The sequence below is a fragment of the Dendrobates tinctorius genome, unplaced genomic scaffold (assembly GCF_039654945.1).
Source record: "Dendrobates tinctorius isolate UK_male_01 unplaced genomic scaffold, ASM3965494v1 ptg000028l, whole genome shotgun sequence".
Lineage (NCBI taxonomy): Eukaryota > Metazoa > Chordata > Amphibia > Anura > Dendrobatidae > Dendrobates > Dendrobates tinctorius.
In genome coordinates this window covers 11,015,079-11,034,056 of record NW_027361696.1, presented here as the reverse complement: position 1 = coordinate 11,034,056, position 18,978 = coordinate 11,015,079, and the positions used below count along the sequence as shown (strand labels likewise).

The following is an 18,978-nucleotide window of genomic DNA, read 5'->3' as shown; positions in this document are numbered from 1 at the left end:
ATGCAATAATAATAATGTCTGTAAAGCGCTGTGGAATTAATGGCGCTTTATAAATGAGTAAAATAAATAAAAACAAAGAGGAGAGCAAAAGCTTTTGTAGGGAATATTTCCTGCTTCATTCTATAGGGAGCGTCATAAGTATACCTGAATATGGTTATACATTTACTAAATATCTGAGGAACTATGGTAACACCACAACCGCCCCCATGTACTGTGTAGAGGTAACACTACAGTGCCCCCCCATGTACTGTACAGAAGTAACACACCACAGTGCCCCCCCTATGTACTATACCGAAGTAACACCACAGTGCCCCCATGTACTGTACCAAGGTAATAACACAGTGCCCCCCTATGTAATGTGCCGAGGTAATACCACAGTGCCCCCCCTATGTACTGTACCAAGGTAACACCATAGTGCCCCCCCATGTACTGTACCGAGGTAACACCACAGTGCCCCCCCTATGTACTGTACCAAGGTAACACCACAGTGCTGCCTCATGTACTGTACAAACGTAACACCACAGTGCCCCCCCATGTACTGTATCAAGGTAACACCACAGTCCCCCCCTATGTACTGTACCGAGGTAACACCACAGTGCCCCCCCACGGACTGTACCAAGGTAACACCACAGTTCCCCCTATATACTGTACCGAGGTAACACCACAATGCCCCCCCCATGTACTGTACCGAGGTAACACCACAGTGACCCCCCATGTACTGTACCAAGGTAACACCACAGTCCCCTATATGTACTGTACCAAGGTAGCAACACAGTGCCCCCTTATGTAATGTGCCGAGGTAACACCACAGTGCCCCCTCACGTACTGTTCCAAGGTAACACCATAGTCCCCCCTATGTACTGTACCGAGGTAACACCACAGTGCCCCCCATGTACTGTGCCAAGGTAACACCACAATGCCCCCCTATGTAATGTACCGAGGTAATGCCACAGTGCCCCCCCACGTACTGTACCAAGGTAACACCACAGTCCCCCCATATGTACTGTACTGAGGTAACACCACAGTGCCTCCTCATGTACTGTACAGAGGTAACACCACAGTTCCCCCCTATGTACTGTACCGAGGTACCACAGTGCCCCCCCATGTACTGTACAGAGATAACACCATAGTGCCCCCCCATGTACTGTACAGAGGTAAAACCACAGCGCGCCCCCATGTACTGTACAAACGTAACACCACAGTGCCCCCCCATGTACTGTACCAAGGTAACACCACAGTCCCCCCCTATGTACTGTACCGAGGTAACACCACAGTGCCCCCCCACGGACTGTACCAAGGTAACACCACAGTTCCCCCTATATACTGTACCAAGGTAACACCACAATGCCCCCCCCATGTACTGTACCGAGGTAACACCACAGTGCCCCCCCATGTACTGTACCAAGGTAACACCACAGTCCCCTATATGTACTGTACCAAGGTAGCAACACAGTGCCCCCCTATGTAATGTGCCGAGGTAACACCACAGTGCCCCCTCACGTACTGTTCCAAGGTAACACCATAGTCCCCCCTATGTACTGTACCGAGGTAACACCACAGTGCCCCCCCATGTACTGTGCCAAGGTAACACCACAATGCCCCCCTATGTAATGTACCGAGGTAATTCCACAGTGCCCCCCCACATACTGTACCAAGGTAACACCACAGTCCCCCCATATGTACTGTACTGAGGTAACACCACAGTGCCTCCTCATGTACTGTACAGAGGTAACACCACAGTTCCCCCCTATGTACTGTACCGAGGTACCACAGTGCCCCCCCATGTACTGTACAGAGATAACACCATAGTGCCCCCCCATGTACTGTACAGAGGTAAAACCACAGCGCGCCCCCATGTACTGTACAAAGGTAACACCACAGTGTCCCCCCATGAACTGTACAGAAGTAGCAGCACAGTGCCCCCCCATGTACTGTACAGAGGTAATACCACAGTTCCCCCCCATGTACTGTACAGAGGTAATACTACAGCCCACTATGTTCTATACAAAGGTAAAAGTACAGCCACCCTATGTACTGTACAGAGGTAACACCACAGTGCCCCCCCATGTACTGTACAGAAGTAACACTACGACACCCCTGTGTACTATACAGAGGTAATACTACAGCCCCCATGTACTGAACAGAGGAAATTGCAGAACCACTAGCCAGCATCTATGAAAAATCGTGGAGAACAGGAGAAGTCTCAGAAGATTGGAGAAGGGCAAATGTTGTCCCTATCTTCAAAAAAGGAAAGAAGACAGAGACAGGAAATTACAGGCCAGTGAGCCTTACTTCTACACCAGGAAAGATCTGTGATCAAATTATTAAACAGCATGTATGTAAGTACTTGGATAAGAATACAGTGGTTAACCAGAGCCAGCATGGGTTTGTAGCAAACAAGTCATGTCTGACTAATTTCCTTCTATGATGGAATCACTGACTGGGTGCATCAGGGAAATGCGGTAGATATAGTATATGTCGACTTAAGCAAAGCATTTGATAAAGTATCTCATACTATCCATATTGAAAAAATGATCAAGTATGAGATTGACTAGGTGGATTCTTAACTGGCTCAGTGATTGTACTCAAAGAGTCGTGATAAATGGTAGCACATCCAATTGGAAAAGAGTTTCAAGTGGGGTATTACAAGGCTCTGTCCTGGCCCCAGTGTTTCAAATGAGGACAACAAAGCTCTGTCCTGGATCAAGTGTTACAATTGGGGTGTCACCAGGCTATGTCCTGGCCCCAGTGTTACAAATAGGGTACCACAACAAGGCTCTTTCCTGGCCCCAGTGTTGTTCAACAATTTTTATAAATGATATAAATAAGGAAACTGAAGGTAAACTAATCAGATTTGCAGATAATAAAATAGGAGGGATAGCTAACACTAGAGAAGACAGAGAAAGGATTCAGAAGGATTTAGATAAGCTTGAACAATGGGCAGTGACTAATAGAATGCTAATTAACAGGGATAAATGCAAGATTCTACATCTGGGCAACAAAAACAAAAATTACATCTACAGAAAGGGAGGAATAGATCTAAGTAACAGCACGTGTGAAAAAGACTTGGGTATACTAATAGATCACAGGCTGCATATGAGTCATCAGTGTGATGCAGCAGCAAAAAAAGGCAAACACAGTTCCAGGATGTATTAATAGAAGCATAGAGTCTAGATCAAGTGAAGTAATTATCCTCTTCTACTCCTCATCTGGAATACTGGGTCCATTTCTGGGCACCACATTGTAAAAAAGACATTGAAAAACTGGAGCAATCCCCTATGTAGTGTAGAGAGTTAACACTATAGCCTCCTATGTAGTGTACAGAGGTAACACTAAAGCGCCCCTATATACAGTGGATGCGGAAAGTATTCAGACCCCTTTAAATTTTTCATGCTTTGTTTCATTGCAGCCATTTGGTAAATTCAAAAAAATTCATTTTTTTCTCATTATTGTACTCTCTGCACCCCATCTTGACGGAAAAAAAACAGAAAAGTAGAAATTTTTGCCAATTCATTAAAAAATAAAAATCGAAATATCACATGGTTATAAGTATTGAGACCCTTTGCTCAGATACTCATATTTAAGTCACATGCTGTTCATTTCCTTGTGATCCTCCATGAGATGATTCTACTCCTTCATTAGAGTCCAGCTGTGTTTAATTAAACTGATAGGACTTGATTTGGAAAGGCACACACCTGTCTATATAAGACTTCACAGCTCACAGTGCATGTCAGACCAAATGAGAATCATGAGGTCAAAGGAACTGGCCAAGGAGCTCAGAGACAGAATAGTGGTGGGTCACCCTCCCAGGGCCGTGGTGTACTCGGTACCGGGCCCGATGAGCTTCAATGGGAGATGTCACGGCAGCTGGGACCCGGCCCGTGGCCCTGGGCGCCCATTGTAAAAGGGGGAATGTTCAGTGTGCTTATGATGATTAGAATGAATGAGTCGTGACGCCACCTGTGGTGTTCGGCAATGAAGGTGTTAAGCCGACGCTGCAGACAGATCCTCTGGGACAGATGGTGTGGTGCAGCAATGATGTTATAGCCCTCCACAGGCAGGGCTGAAGTCCCAGGGCAGAGTAGGTGAAGTGACACTTAGATGGTGTAGTGTCGGGCGCAGGGGATGTAGCAGTGCCAAGCAGGTTGACGCAGAGGAATAAGTGGAGGACACCTGGGCATGTAGTTCCAAAGCTTTACTCACAGTCTGCTGTGGCACAAGAGCCCGCATCCGTGCCGTGTCCTCCGGGTCAGGAGCTCTGCCAACTTCCAGGCAAGATGAAGTACTCCTTTCCAACACTCCGCCAACTTATGTGCCTTTTCTGAACGTCTCCCTCTTAGCGCCTTTAGCGAAGTACTCACAGTACTGAGTTACACTGGAGTTCCTCCTGTCAGATGTTCCTATGAACTCTACTTGTATGGCAGACAGCTGTAGCCTGCTTCGGGGACTCCTTACTACCTAGTCCCGGCTCACTATAGATGCTGTTGTGCCCCCAAGTCTGGTGTGGGAATAAAGTGGTGACAACTTCTATTCCTCCGGTGTCTGCTGCAGGACCATTAGTATCCATACAACCCCGGGACCGGACCCCGGCCTTGAGCTTAGAACTTGGGAAGGGTTCTCCTCTAACCCTAATCCTTAGTTCTCTTCTTCTCCTCACGTTCCGTACTAATCCTTTCCTTCTTATGGAGAGTCAGGCTTTCTATCAAAGTTCCTTTCCAGTGCCAGCAGACCCAGGTCACTGAGGTCGGCTGCAGCACTTCCTTCATCCATCCCACTCAGGGGATCTTCTCTCCTCCTCTGACTCTGTCAGACTCCTGTGACAAACTGACTGAATCCTAAACTCTTCCTGCTCTTTTGATGCAAAACTAAACTTCACCCGCCTCCCAGCACGTTTCGTGTTCCAAGCAGGGAGCCACCAAAGGGTGCTTTGCTACACTACTATGTTGTGTGGGATGCAGGTGTTGGAGCGTGGTCAGGTGTCTCCACCTTACCTGGATGGTGGGGCACCACACCTCAGGAGGAGGTGCAGTACCTCTGTGGCGACTGAACCCTCAGGGGCGCCACAGTGTCATGGCACAGATCTGGCCAAGGTTACAATAGAATTTCTGCAGTACTCAAGGTTCCTAAAAGCACAGTGGCCTCCATAATCCTTGAATGAAAGAAGTTTGGGACCACCAGAGGTCTTCCTAGACCTGGTCGTTCAGCCAAACTAAGCCATCGTGGGAGAAGAGCCTTAGTGAGAGAGGTAAAGAAGAACCCCAAGATCACTGAGTTTGCTAAAAAACACATGGACGGCTCCCAGACTATGAAAAATAAGATTCTTTGGTCTGATGAGATGAAGATAGACCTTTTTGGTGATAATTCTAAGCGGTATGTGTGGAGAAAACCAGGCACTGCTCATCACCTGCCCAATACAATCCCAATAGTGAGACATCGAGATGGCAGCATCATGCTATGGGGGTGTTTTTCAACTGCAGGAACAGGACAACTAGTTGCCATTGAAGGAAACAGGAATGCGGCCAACTACAGAGATATCCTAGATGAAAAACTCTTCCAGAGTGCTCTGGACCTCAGACTTGGCCGAAGGTTCACCTTCCAACAAGACAATGACCCTAAGCGCACAGCTAAAATAACAAAGGAGTGGCTTCAGAACAACTCTGTGACCATTCTTGACTGGCCCAGCCAGAGCCCTGACCTAAACCCAATTGAGCATCTCTGGAGAGACCTGAAAATGGCTGTCCACCAACGTTCACCATCCAACCTGACGGCACTGGAGAGGATCTGCAAGGAAGAATGGCAGAGGATCCCCAAATCCAGGTGTGAAAAACTTGTTGCATCACTCCCAAGAAGACTGATGACTGTACTAGCTCAAAAGGGTGCTTCTACTCAATACTGGGCAAAGGGTCTGAATACTTATGACCATGTGATAGTTCAGATTTTCTTTTTTAATACATTTGCAAAAATTTCTACATTTCTGTTTTTTATCAGTCAAGATGGGGTGCAGAGTGTACATTAATGAGAAAAAAAATGAACTTTTTTGAATTTACCAAATGGCTGCAATGAAGCAAAGAGTGAAAAATGTAAAGGGGTGTGAATACTTTCCGTACCCACTGTACTGTACAGAGGTAACACTGCAATCCCCTATGTAGTGTACAGAGGTACCATTGCAGCCCCCTATGTAGTGTACAGAGGTAACACTGCAGCCCCCTATGCAGTATACAGAGGTAACATTGCAGCCCCCAATGTAGTGTACAGAGGTGACACTGCAGCACCCTATGTAGTGTACAGAGGTAACACTGCAGCCCCCAATGTAGTGTACAGAGGTAACAATGCCGTTTAGCCTACAGCCGTGCCCGTGTATCATACAGTGATGCTGCTATCGAGATGTTGGGGGGCCATTTTTGGGGCTCAGAGATGGGGACGGTTCCGGTCACTTTGGTCTCACAGTTGTCACCGTTCTCTTCTCTTTGCCTTTATTGCAGATGACGCTGCGGTTGATGGTGGCGGTGAGCATCGCGGTTCTAGGATCCTTACAGTTTGGCTACAACACTGGAGTCATTAATGCACCACAGAAGGTAAGAAACGCTGCATCCACAGCCACGAGGAGAATCTCTGCACCACACCAGACAGTATTATAGATTTATAAATATATACGACTTGTATAGCAGCAGCTAGCCACATAGCCTCAATATACCACGTGTACAGCAGCAGCTAGCCACATAGTCCTTATACCACGTGTACAGCAGTCACTAGCCACATAGTCGCTATATACCACATGTACAGCAGTCACTAGCCACATAGTCACTATATACCACATCACATGTACAGCAGCAGCTAGCCACATAGTCACTATATACCACATGTACAGCTGCAGCTAGCCACATAGTCACTATATACCACATGTACAGCAGCAGCTAGCCACATAGTCTCTATATACCACATGTACAGCAGCAGCTAGCCACATAGTCACTATATACCACGTGTACAGCAGCAGCTAGGCTAGCCACATAGTCTCTATATACCACATGTACAGCAGCTGCTAGCCACATAGTCACTATATACCACGTGTACAGCAGCAGCTAGCCACATAGTCACTATATACCACGTGTACAGCAGTCACTAGCCACATAGTCACTATACACCACATGTACAGCAGTCACTAGCCACATAGTCACTATATACCACATGTACAGCAGAAACAAACCACATAGTCCTTATACCACATGTACAGCAGCAGCTAGCCACATAGTCCTTATACCACATGTACAGCAGCAGCTAGCTACATAGTCACTATATACCACATGTACAGCAGCAGCTAGCCATATAGTCTCTATATACCACATGTACAGCTGCAGCTAGCCACATAGTCACTATATACCACATGTACAGCAGCAGCTAGCCATATAGTCACTATATACCACATGTACAGCAGCAGCTAGCCATATAGTCACTATATACCACGTGTACAGCAGCAGCTAGCCACATAGTCACTATATACCACGTGTACAGCAGTCACTAGCTACATAGTCACTATATACCACGTGTACAGCAGTCACTAGCCACATAGTCACTATATACCACATGTACAGCTGCAGCTAGCCACATAGTCACTATATACCACATGTACAGCAGCAGCTAGCCATATAGTCACTATATACCACATGTACAGCAGCAGCTAGCCACATAGTCACTATATACCACGTGTACAGCAGTCACTAGCTACATAGTCACTATATACCACGTGTACAGCAGTCACTAGCCACATAGTCACTATATACCACGTGTACAGCAGCAGCTAGCCACATAGTCACTATATACCACATGTACAGCAGCAGCTAGCTACATAGTCACTATATACCACATGTACAGCAGCAGCTAGCTACATAGTCACTATATACCACATGTACAGCAGCAGCTAGCTACATAGTCACTATATACCACATGTACAGCAGCAGCTAGCTACATAGTCACTATATACCACGTGTACAGCAGCAGCTAGCCACATAGTCACTATATACCACGTGTACAGCAGTCACTAGCCACATAGTCACTATATACCACGTGTACAGCAGTCACTAGCCACATAGTCACTATATACCACGTGTACAGCAGTCACTAGCCACATAGTCACTATATACCACATGTACAGCAGCAGCTAGCTACATAGTCACTATATACCACATGTACAGCAGCAGCTAGCTACATAGTCACTATATACCACATGTACAGCAGTCACTAGCCACATAGTCACTATATACCACATGTACAGCAGTCACTAGCCACATAGTCACTATATACCACATGTACAGCAGTCACTAGCTACATAGTCACTATATACCACATGTACAGCAGCAGCTAGCTACATAGTCACTATATACCACGTGTACAGCAGCAGCTAGCCACATAGTCACTATATACCACGTGTACAGCAGTCACTAGCCACATAGTCACTATATACCACGTGTACAGCAGTCACTAGCCACATAGTCACTATATACCACGTGTACAGCAGTCACTAGCCACATAGTCACTATATACCACATGTACAGCAGTAACTAGCCACATAGTCACTATATACCACATGTACAGCAGCAGCTAGCTACATAGTCACTATATACCACATGTACAGCAGTAGCTAGCTACATAGTCACTATATACCACATGTACAGCAGCAGCTAGCTACATAGTCTCTATATACCACATGTACAGCAGTCACTAGCCACATAGTCACTATATACCACATGTACAGCAGTCACTAGCCACATAGTCACTGTATACCACATGTACAGCAGCAGCTAGCTACATAGTCACTATATACCACATGTACAGCAGCAGCTAGCTACATAGTCACTATATACCACGTTTACAGCAGCAGCTAGCTACATAGTCTCTATATACCACATGTACAGCAGCAGCTAGCTACATAGTCTCTATATACCACATGTACAGCAGTCACTAGCCACATAGTCACTATATACCACATGTACAGCAGTCACTAGCCACATAGTCACTATATACCACGTTTACAGCAGCAGCTAGCTACATAGTCACTATATACCACATGTACAGCAGCAGCTAGCTACATAGTCTCTATATACCACATGTACAGCAGTCACTAGCCACATAGTCACTATATACCACATGTACAGCAGTCACTAGCCACATAGTCACTATATACCACATGTACAGCAGCAGCTAGCTACATAGTCACTATATACCACGTTTACAGCAGCAGCTAGCCACATAGTCACCATATACCATGCAACCAAGATGTGACCACTTAATCTAAAGAGTAAATTAACTACATAGAAATAAGGTCACCATAAAAGGGTGTTTAATCAATAGTACAAAATTTATTAGAAAAATACTTACAATGTATTTAATAATAGATCATTACAATAATTGTGAGGGCTGATACATAATATGAGACAACATAACAGGAACGACTGGGACTACAAAATAGGAGCATAAACCTACTGGGGTTCAATAGAAAGACAGTGCAATATGACTGGTTTGCTAATACACAATTCCATATAATAAAACAACCAGATCAATGAATAAAACCCCCCACAGACACCAATGCTATTAAAAGGATTTTATAATGCCAGAAAAATACAGCATATCGGATAGATAGTCAGGTTAAATGGTAATGTGGTTACCACAAAAAATTTATGTGAAGCAATTAGCCTATTCTCATTTAATAAGTGGTAACCTATGCTATAATGCAAAAAAACCCTTTAGAAAAGGGAAAAAGGTATACCTGAAGTCATGATGTTAATGTGGCGCCCCTGAGGGTTCAGTCGCCACAGAGGTACTGCACCTCCTCCTGAGGTGTGGTGCCCCACCATCCAGGTAAGGTGGAGACACCTGACCACGCTCCAACACCTGCATCCCACACAACATAGTAGTGTAGCAAAGCACCCTTTGGTGGCTCCCTGCTTGGAACACGAAACGTGCTGGGAGGCGGGTGGAGTTTAGTTTTGCATCAAAAGAGCAGGAAGAGTTTAGGATTCAGTCAGTTTGTCACAGGAGTCTGACGAGGTCAGTCTGTGAGAGGAGATCCCTGGAGTGGGATGGATGAAGGGAGTGCTGCAGCCGACCTCAGTGATCTGGGTCCGCTGGCACAGGAAAGGAACATTGATAGAAAGCCTGACTCTCCATAAGAAGGAAAGGATTAGTACGGAACGTAAGAAGAAGAAGAGAACTAAGGATTAGGGTTAGAGGAGAACCCTTCCCAAGTTCTAAGCGCAAGGCTGGGGTCCGGTCCCCGAGGTTGTATGGATATTAACAGTCCTGCGACAGACACCGGAGGAATAGAAGTTGTCACCACTTTATTCCCACACCAGACTTGGGGGCACAACAGCATCTATAGTGAGCCGGGACTAGGTAGTAAGGAGTCCCCGAAGCAGGCTACAGCTGTCTGCCGTACAAGTAGAGTTCATAGGAACATCTGACAGGAGGAACTCCAGTGTAACTTAGTACTAGGAGTACTTCACTAAAGGCGCTAAGAGGGAGACGTTCAGAAAAGGCACATATGTTGGCGGAGTGTTGGAAAGGAGTACTTCATCTTGCCTGGAGGTTGACCGAGTTCCTGACCCGGAGGACACGGCACGGAGGCAGACACCTGTTTGTACAACAGACTGTGAGTAAAGCTTTGGAACGACATGCCCTGGTGTCCTCCACTTATTCCTGCGTCAACCTGCCTGGCACTGCTACATCCCCCTGCGCCCAACACTACACCATCTAAGTGTCACTTCACCTACTCTGCCCTGGGACTTCAGCCCTGCCTGTGGAGGGCTATAACATCACTGCTGCACCACACCAACTAGCCACATAGTCACTATATACCATGTGTACAGCAGTAACAAACCACACAGTCCTTATACCACATGTACAGCAGTCACTAGCCACATAGTCACTATATACCACATGTACAGCAGTCACTAGCCACATAGTCACTATATACCATGTGTACAGCAGTAACAAACCACACAGTCCTTATACCATATGTACAGCAGTCACTAGCCACATAGTCACTATATACCACATGTCCAGCAGCAGCTAGCCACATAGTCACTATATACCATGTATACAGCAGGAGCTAGCCACATAGTCCTTATACCACGTGTACAGCAGCAGCTAGCCACATAGTCACTATATACCACATGTACAGCAGCAGCTAGCCACATAGTCACTATATACCATGTATACAGCAGGAGCTAGCCACATAGTCACTATATACCACATGTCCAGCAGCAGCTAGCCACATAGTCACTATATACCATGTATACAGCAGGAGCTAGCCACATAGTCCTTATACCACGTGTACAGCAGCAGCTAGCCACATAGTCACTATATACCACATGTCCAGCAGCAGCTAGCCACATAGTCACTATATACCATGTATACAGCAGGAGCTAGCCACATAGTCCTTATACCACGTGTACAGCAGCAGCTAGCCACATAGCCACTATATACCACATGTACAGCAGTAACTAGCCACATAGTCACTATATATCACATGTACAGCAGTAACTAGCCACATAGTCACTATGTACGACATGTACAGCAGTCACTAGCCACATAGTCACTATATACCACGTGTACAGCAGTAACTAGCCACATAGTCACTATATACCACATGTATAGCAGTCACTAGCCACATAGTCACTATATATCACATGTACAGCAGTAACTAGCCACATAGTCACTATATATCACGTGTACAGCAGTAACTAGCCACATAGTCACTATATATCACATGTACAGCAGTAACTAGCCACATAGTCACTATATACCACGTGTAAAGCAGTAACTAGCCACATAGTCACTATATATCACATGTACAGCAGTAACTAGCCACATAGTCACTATATACCACATGTATAGCAGTCACTAGCCACATAGTCACTATATACCACGTGTACAGCAGTAACTAGCCACATAGTCACTATATATCACATGTACAGCAGTAACTAGCCACATAAGTCACTATATACCACATGTATAGCAGTCACTAGCCACATAGTAACTATATACCACGTGTACAGCAGTAACTAGCCACATAGTCACTATATATCACATGTACAGCAGTAACTAGCCACATAGTCACTATATACCACATGTATAGCAGTCACTAGCCACATAGTCACTATATACCATGTATACAGCAGCAGCTAGCCACATAGTCACTATATACCATGTGTACAGCAGACACTAGCCACATAGTCACTATATACCACATGTATAGCAGTCACTAGCCACATAGTCACTATATACCACATGTACAGCAGCAGCTAGCCACATAGTCACTATATACCACATGTACAGCAGCAGCTAGCCAAATAGTCACTATATACCACATGTATAGCAGTCACTAGCCACATAGTCACTATATACCACATGTACAGCAGTCACTAGCCACTTTATACCACGTGTACAGCAGCAGCTAGCCAAATAGTCACTATATTCCACATGTATAGCAGTCACTAGCCACATAGTCACTATATACCACGTGTACAGCAGCTAGCCACATAGTCACTATATACCACATGTACAGCAGCAGCTAGCCAAATAGTCACTATATACCACATGTATAGCAGTCACTAGCCACATAGTCACTATATACCACATGTACAGCAGCAGCTAGCTACATAGTCACTATATACCACATGTACAGCAGTCACTAGCCACATAGTCACTATATACCACGCATACAGCAGTAACTAGCCACATAGTCACTATATACCACATGTATAGCAGTCACTAGCCACATAGTCACTATATACCACTTGTACAGCAGTCACTAGCCACATAGTCACTATATACCACGTGTACAGCAGCAACTAGCCACATAGTCACTATATACCACATGTATAGCAGCAGCTAGCCACATAGTCACTATATACCACATGTACAGCTGCAGCTAGCCACATAGTCACTATATACCACGTGTACAGCAGCAGCTAGCCACATAGTCACTATATACCACATGTATAGCAGCAGCTAGCTACATAGTCACTATATACCACGTGTACAGCAGCAGCTAGCTACATAGTCACTATATACCACATGTATAGCAGCAGCTAGCCACATAGTCCTTATACCACATGTATAGCAGCAGCTAGCCATATAGTCACTATATACCACGTGTACAGCAGCAGCTAGCTACATAGTCACTATATACCACGTGTACAGCAGCAGCTAGCCACATAGTCACTATATATCACATGTACAGCAGTAACTAGCCACATAGTCACTATATACCACGTGTACAGCAGCAGCTAGCCACATAGTCACTATATATCACATGTACAGCAGTAACTAGCCACATAGTCACTATATATCACATGTATAGCAGCAGCTAGCCACATAGTCCTTATACCACATGTATAGCAGCAGCTAGCCACATAGTCACTATATACCACATGTATAGCAGCAGCTAGCCACATAGTCCTTATACCACATGTATAGCAGCAGCTAGCCATATAGTCACTATATACCACGTGTACAGCAGTCACTAGCCACATAGTAATTATAGACTATGTGTACAGTAGTAAGTTTTTTCTGTTTTCTATGTGACTATTATTGGACATCATTTGGTCACCACAGAGATATATGTATAAATATTAGCTGGATAGGAATGACCAGGTTTATTTTTTCTTTTAATAGTATTAATAAAAGTCTAATCTTTAATAATAAGGATTTACTCGCCTTGTTAGGCTGGCTTCACATTTGCGTTCAGGAGGGCTGAGGATGGCTGCTTACTTCCTGCCTTCTTCCTCCCTGAAGCTCCGCCTACTTCTGTATGCGTCCTGCGTTTCCCTGTGTACCTATCTTTAACACTGGATACGCAGGGACATGCGTTGTATGCGGATGCGTCCACATGTGGCGATTTGACCGTGCGACAACCGCACGAAAACGTAAAATTTTGCGTTTCCGTGCGGTCGCATCACACGTCAAATCGCCACATGTGGACGCATCCGCATACAACGCATGTCCCTGCGTATCCAGTGTTAAAGATAGGTACACAGGGAAACGCAGGACGCATACAGAAGTAGGCGGAGCTTCAGGGAGGAAGAAGGCAGGAAGTAAGCAGCCATCCTCAGCCCTCCTGAACGCAAATGTGAAGCCAGCCTTAGAAATTCACTGTATCCCTCACATGATTTATACACTGTAAGTCTATGGTGCAGGACTGAATATGTGTTTGTCCCCGTCTGTGAGATCTGCACGCAGGACATGGAGGTTACTCGAGGGGACGGGCTTCTATGTCAATCATTTCATGAGAGGGGAGTGAAACAAGCAAGGACTCGGAGACATACGGACAAGAGGAGCCTAAGATAGTTCATCTCATTAGGACGATTAACCTCCTTCCTGCAGATGTCTCATCAAGATTCTGCTGGAAGATGTCGGCAGGCCAGGAATTTTTGGACACGATGGACATTCGTTACATCGAGCAATTTACCATTCAGACTCAATACTCCTGTACACCTAAAAATCAGAATGCAGAGTTAGGAGACTGGAACATAAGAGGGCATCACCGGCCCATGCAGCATCCCCAGCCCGTGCTGCATCACCGGCCCCTGCCACATCACCATCCCGAGCTCCATCCCCGACCCCTGCAGCATCCCCAGCCCGAGCCGCATCCCCGACCTCTGCCGCATCCCCAGCCTGAGCCGCATCACTGACCCCTGCAGCATCCCCAGCTCAAGCTGCATCGCTGGCCCCTGCCACATCCCCAGCCCGAACCGCATCACCGACCCCTGCCGCATCCCCAGCCTGAGCCACATCACTGACCCCTGCCGCATCCCCAGCCTGAGCCACATCACTGACCCCTGCAGCATCCCCAGCCTGAGCCGCATCGCTGGCCCCTGCCACATCCCCAGCCCGAACCGCATCACCGACCCCTGCCGCATCCCCAGCCTGAGCCACATCACTGACCCCTGCCGCATCCCCAGCCTGAGCCACATCACTGACCCCTGCAGCATCCCCAGCCTGAGCCGCATCGCTGGCCCCTGCCACATCCCCAGCCCGAACCGCATCACCGACCCCTGCCGCATCCCCAGCCTGAGCCACATCACAGACCCCTGCAGCATCCCCAGCCTGAGCCACATCGCCGCCCCCTGCCCCATCACCCACATCTATCCACAGTGGAGATGACTTCTGCAGAGAAAGCGGTACCCAATTTCTTTGCTTTCTTGCTCCAGGAGCTTTTTTGACCACATATTCTACATCTATAGACATTAATATGGAGTCATCCGTCTGCTGATATAATGGGTCCCACTCTTCTGGGACGATAGGCGTCTGTGGAAATTTTTGCCCCTTCATCAAAAGAGCATTTTTGGGGTCAGACCCTGATGTTGGGGGGAGGCCAGGCTCACAGTCTCTGTGGTGTTAGATGGGGCAGGGGACCGGGCTCTGTGGGGCCGCTCATGTTCTCCCCATGTATGTACTGACGTTGTGCACTTCACACAGTCATATGGGCAGATAAGGGTCTTCACCAAACTGTTCCCACAAAGCTGAAGCTACAAGTGTCCACAATATCTTGTACTGTAGATGAAGATTTCCCTTCCCTGGAGTCACTGCACAGAACACGTCTCCTCCAGAGTCCAGTGTTGATGACTTTACATCATCCGACACTGGACATTGTGCTTGGTGATGTACTGCTGCATGCAGCTGTTCGGCCATGAAAATCACGGTGGGGGCACAGTGTTTGTGCTGATGTCACGAGAGGAGGTCTAGACTCAGCATCCCGCTCTGTAATGGGACGGGGTCTCCACTATTTGGCTGAGTTGACGCGGTGCCGTCTACTTCTCAATAATATCAGTCACAGGTGATGGAGGAATGTCCAGGAAGAAGAAATGTCAGGGACGAACTTGTTCCCCCGGTGGCTCCTATTACAGGACCTTGCTGGTATCAGGGAGCTCCGCACCACCAGCTGCTCTGTCACATGGTAGTAAGTGCAGATGACATGACACGAGCTTCTCCAAAGCAACTGAAAAATAGAGACATGCAGTGATGTGAAGCTGTGTGTCAATACTGTGCATATAATGTATGTCGGACCCTCAGCCTTGTATGGGCCCTACAGCGCCATCTTTAACCTACTGTCTCCTTCCCCACCATCCTGTAGAATGTAAGCCCCCCAGTGCAGAGTCTTCTCCCCTCTATATCAGGCTGTGATTGTTAGTTTACTGTGATATCTGTAATTTGTATGTAACCCCTTCTCATGTACAGCACCATGGAACCAATGGTGCTATAGAAATAATAATAAGGTGACTTCACTGGTATTACGGCTCATTCCCAGCATTTGGAGGAGGATTTCCAGATTTATATCATCCACAGGATGCCAGAGAAATGACCTAACTGTAGGCCCCAAGTCACACAGGGCTGCAGAGTAGATGTGTGACGCAGAGGCCGGCGGCTGCTGAGTCACGGTGACCTGCAGATCCAGCATATTCTGCCGGTGCCGCTGCTCGCTGATCATTTCCTGCTGTTGGCTGGAATCTCTATGTTTTACACAAATGATCTCCCGGAGATGTGATAGTTGGCATCAGCTTTATATGTGAAGGGCAGAACACGTGCCCGGTCGCAGGGTGACATTTACCAGGTATTTTGGGCACTGGGTGCATGTAAATGTAATCCTGCCAACGGCAGCCAATGGCCTGCCTGCTGCCGCACACACCCTCCTCAGTCACACTGTGTACACTACTGGAATTTGTGGCTGACAGCAGCTTGTACTCGCCGGCGCTAACCGCAGCGTGGGGCGGATCAGGTGACAATTGCTTGGCTCCATGGCATTTACATCAGCTGAGTAAACGCGGTAATATGAGTAAAGTAGAATATTGAAAGCACTGCGACAGAGACACACCGAGAAACAGACACACACCGAGACACAGACACACCAAAACACAGACACACACTGAGACACAGGCACACACCGAGACACAGACACACCAAAACACAGACACACACCGAGACACAGACACACCAAAACACAGACACACACCGAGACACAGACACACACCGAGACACAGACACACACCGAGACACAGACACACACCGAGACACAGACACACCAAAACACAGACACACACCGAGACACAGACACACACTGAGACACAGGCACACCAAAACACAGGCACACACCGAGACACAGACACACCAAAACACAGACACACACCGAGACACAGACACACACCGAGACACAGACACACCAAAACACAGGCACACACCGAGACACAGACACACACCGAGACACAGACACACACCGAGACACAGACACACCAAAACACAGACACACACCGAGACACAGACACACACCGAGACACAGACACACCAAAACACAGGCACACCAAAACACAGGCACACACCGAGACACAGACACACCAAAACACAGGCACACACCGAGACACAGACACACACCGAGACACAGACACACCAAAACACAGACACACACCGAGACACAGACACACACCGAGACACAGACACACACCGAGACACAGACACACACCGAGACACAGACACACCAAAACACAGGCACACACCGAGACACAGACACACCAAAACACAGACACACACTGAGACACAGACACACCAAAACACAGGCACACACCGAGACACAGACACACACCGAGACACAGACACACCAAAACACAGACACACACCGAGACACAGACACACACCGAGACACAGACACACCAAAACACAGGCACACCAAAACACAGGCACACACTGAGACACAGACACACCAAAACACAGGCACACACCGAGATACAGACACACCAAAACACAGACACACACCGAGACACAGACACACACCGAGACACAGACACACCAAAACACAGGCACACACCGAGACACAGACACACCAAAACACAGACACACACCGAGACACAGACACACACTGAGACACAGGCACACCAAAACACAGGCACACACCGAGACACAGACACACCAAAACACAGGCACACACCGAGACACAGACACACCAAAACACAGACACACACTGAGACACAGACACACCAAAACACAGGCACACACCGAGACACAGACACACCAAAACACAGACACACACCGAGACACAGACACACCAAAACACAGACACACACCGAGACACAGACACACCAAAACACAGGCACACACCGAGACACAGACACACCAAAACACAGACACACACTGAGACACAGACACACCAAAACACAGGCACACACCGAGACACAGACACACACCGAGACACAGACACACCAAAACACAGACACACACCGAGACACAGACACACACCGAGACACAGACACACCAAAACACAGGCACACCAAAACACAGGCACACACTGAGACACAGACACACCAAAACACAGGCACACACCGAGACACAGACACACCAAAACACAGACACACACCGAGACACAGACACACACCGAGACACAGACACACCAAAACACAGGCACACACCGAGACACAGACACACCAAAACACAGACACACACCGAGACACAGACACACCGAGACACAGACACACCAAAACACAGGCACACACTGAGACACAGACACACCAAAACACAGGCACACACCGAGACACAGACACACACCGAGACACAGACACACACCGAGACACAGACACACCAAAACACAGGCACACACCGAGACACAGACACACACCGAGACACAGACACACACCGAGACACAGACACACCAAAACACAGACACACACCGAGACACAGACACACACTGAGACACAGACACACCAAAACACAGACACACACTGAGACACAGACACACCAAAACACAGGCACACACCGAGACACACACACCGAGACACAGACACACCAAAACACAGGCACACACCGAGACACAGACACACCAAAACACAGGCACACACCGAGACACAGGCACACACCGAGACACAGGCACACACTGAGACACAGACACACACCGAGACACAGACACACCAAAACACAGGCACACACCGAGACACAGGCACA

General features: G+C 47.3%; 1 protein-coding gene across 2 annotated transcripts in view; it reads left to right on the top strand.

Moving 5' to 3' along the window:
• SLC2A1 (solute carrier family 2 member 1) overlaps positions 1 to 18,978 on the top strand; it is a 223,210-nt gene that overhangs the window by 186,112 nt on the left and 18,120 nt on the right. For both annotated transcript variants that reach the window (XM_073570110.1, XM_073570109.1), the window contains exon 2: positions 6,483 to 6,575. In XM_073570110.1, the coding sequence (XP_073426211.1) occupies positions 6,483 to 6,575 (93 nt within the window). The remainder of the gene's footprint in view (positions 1 to 6,482; positions 6,576 to 18,978) is intronic.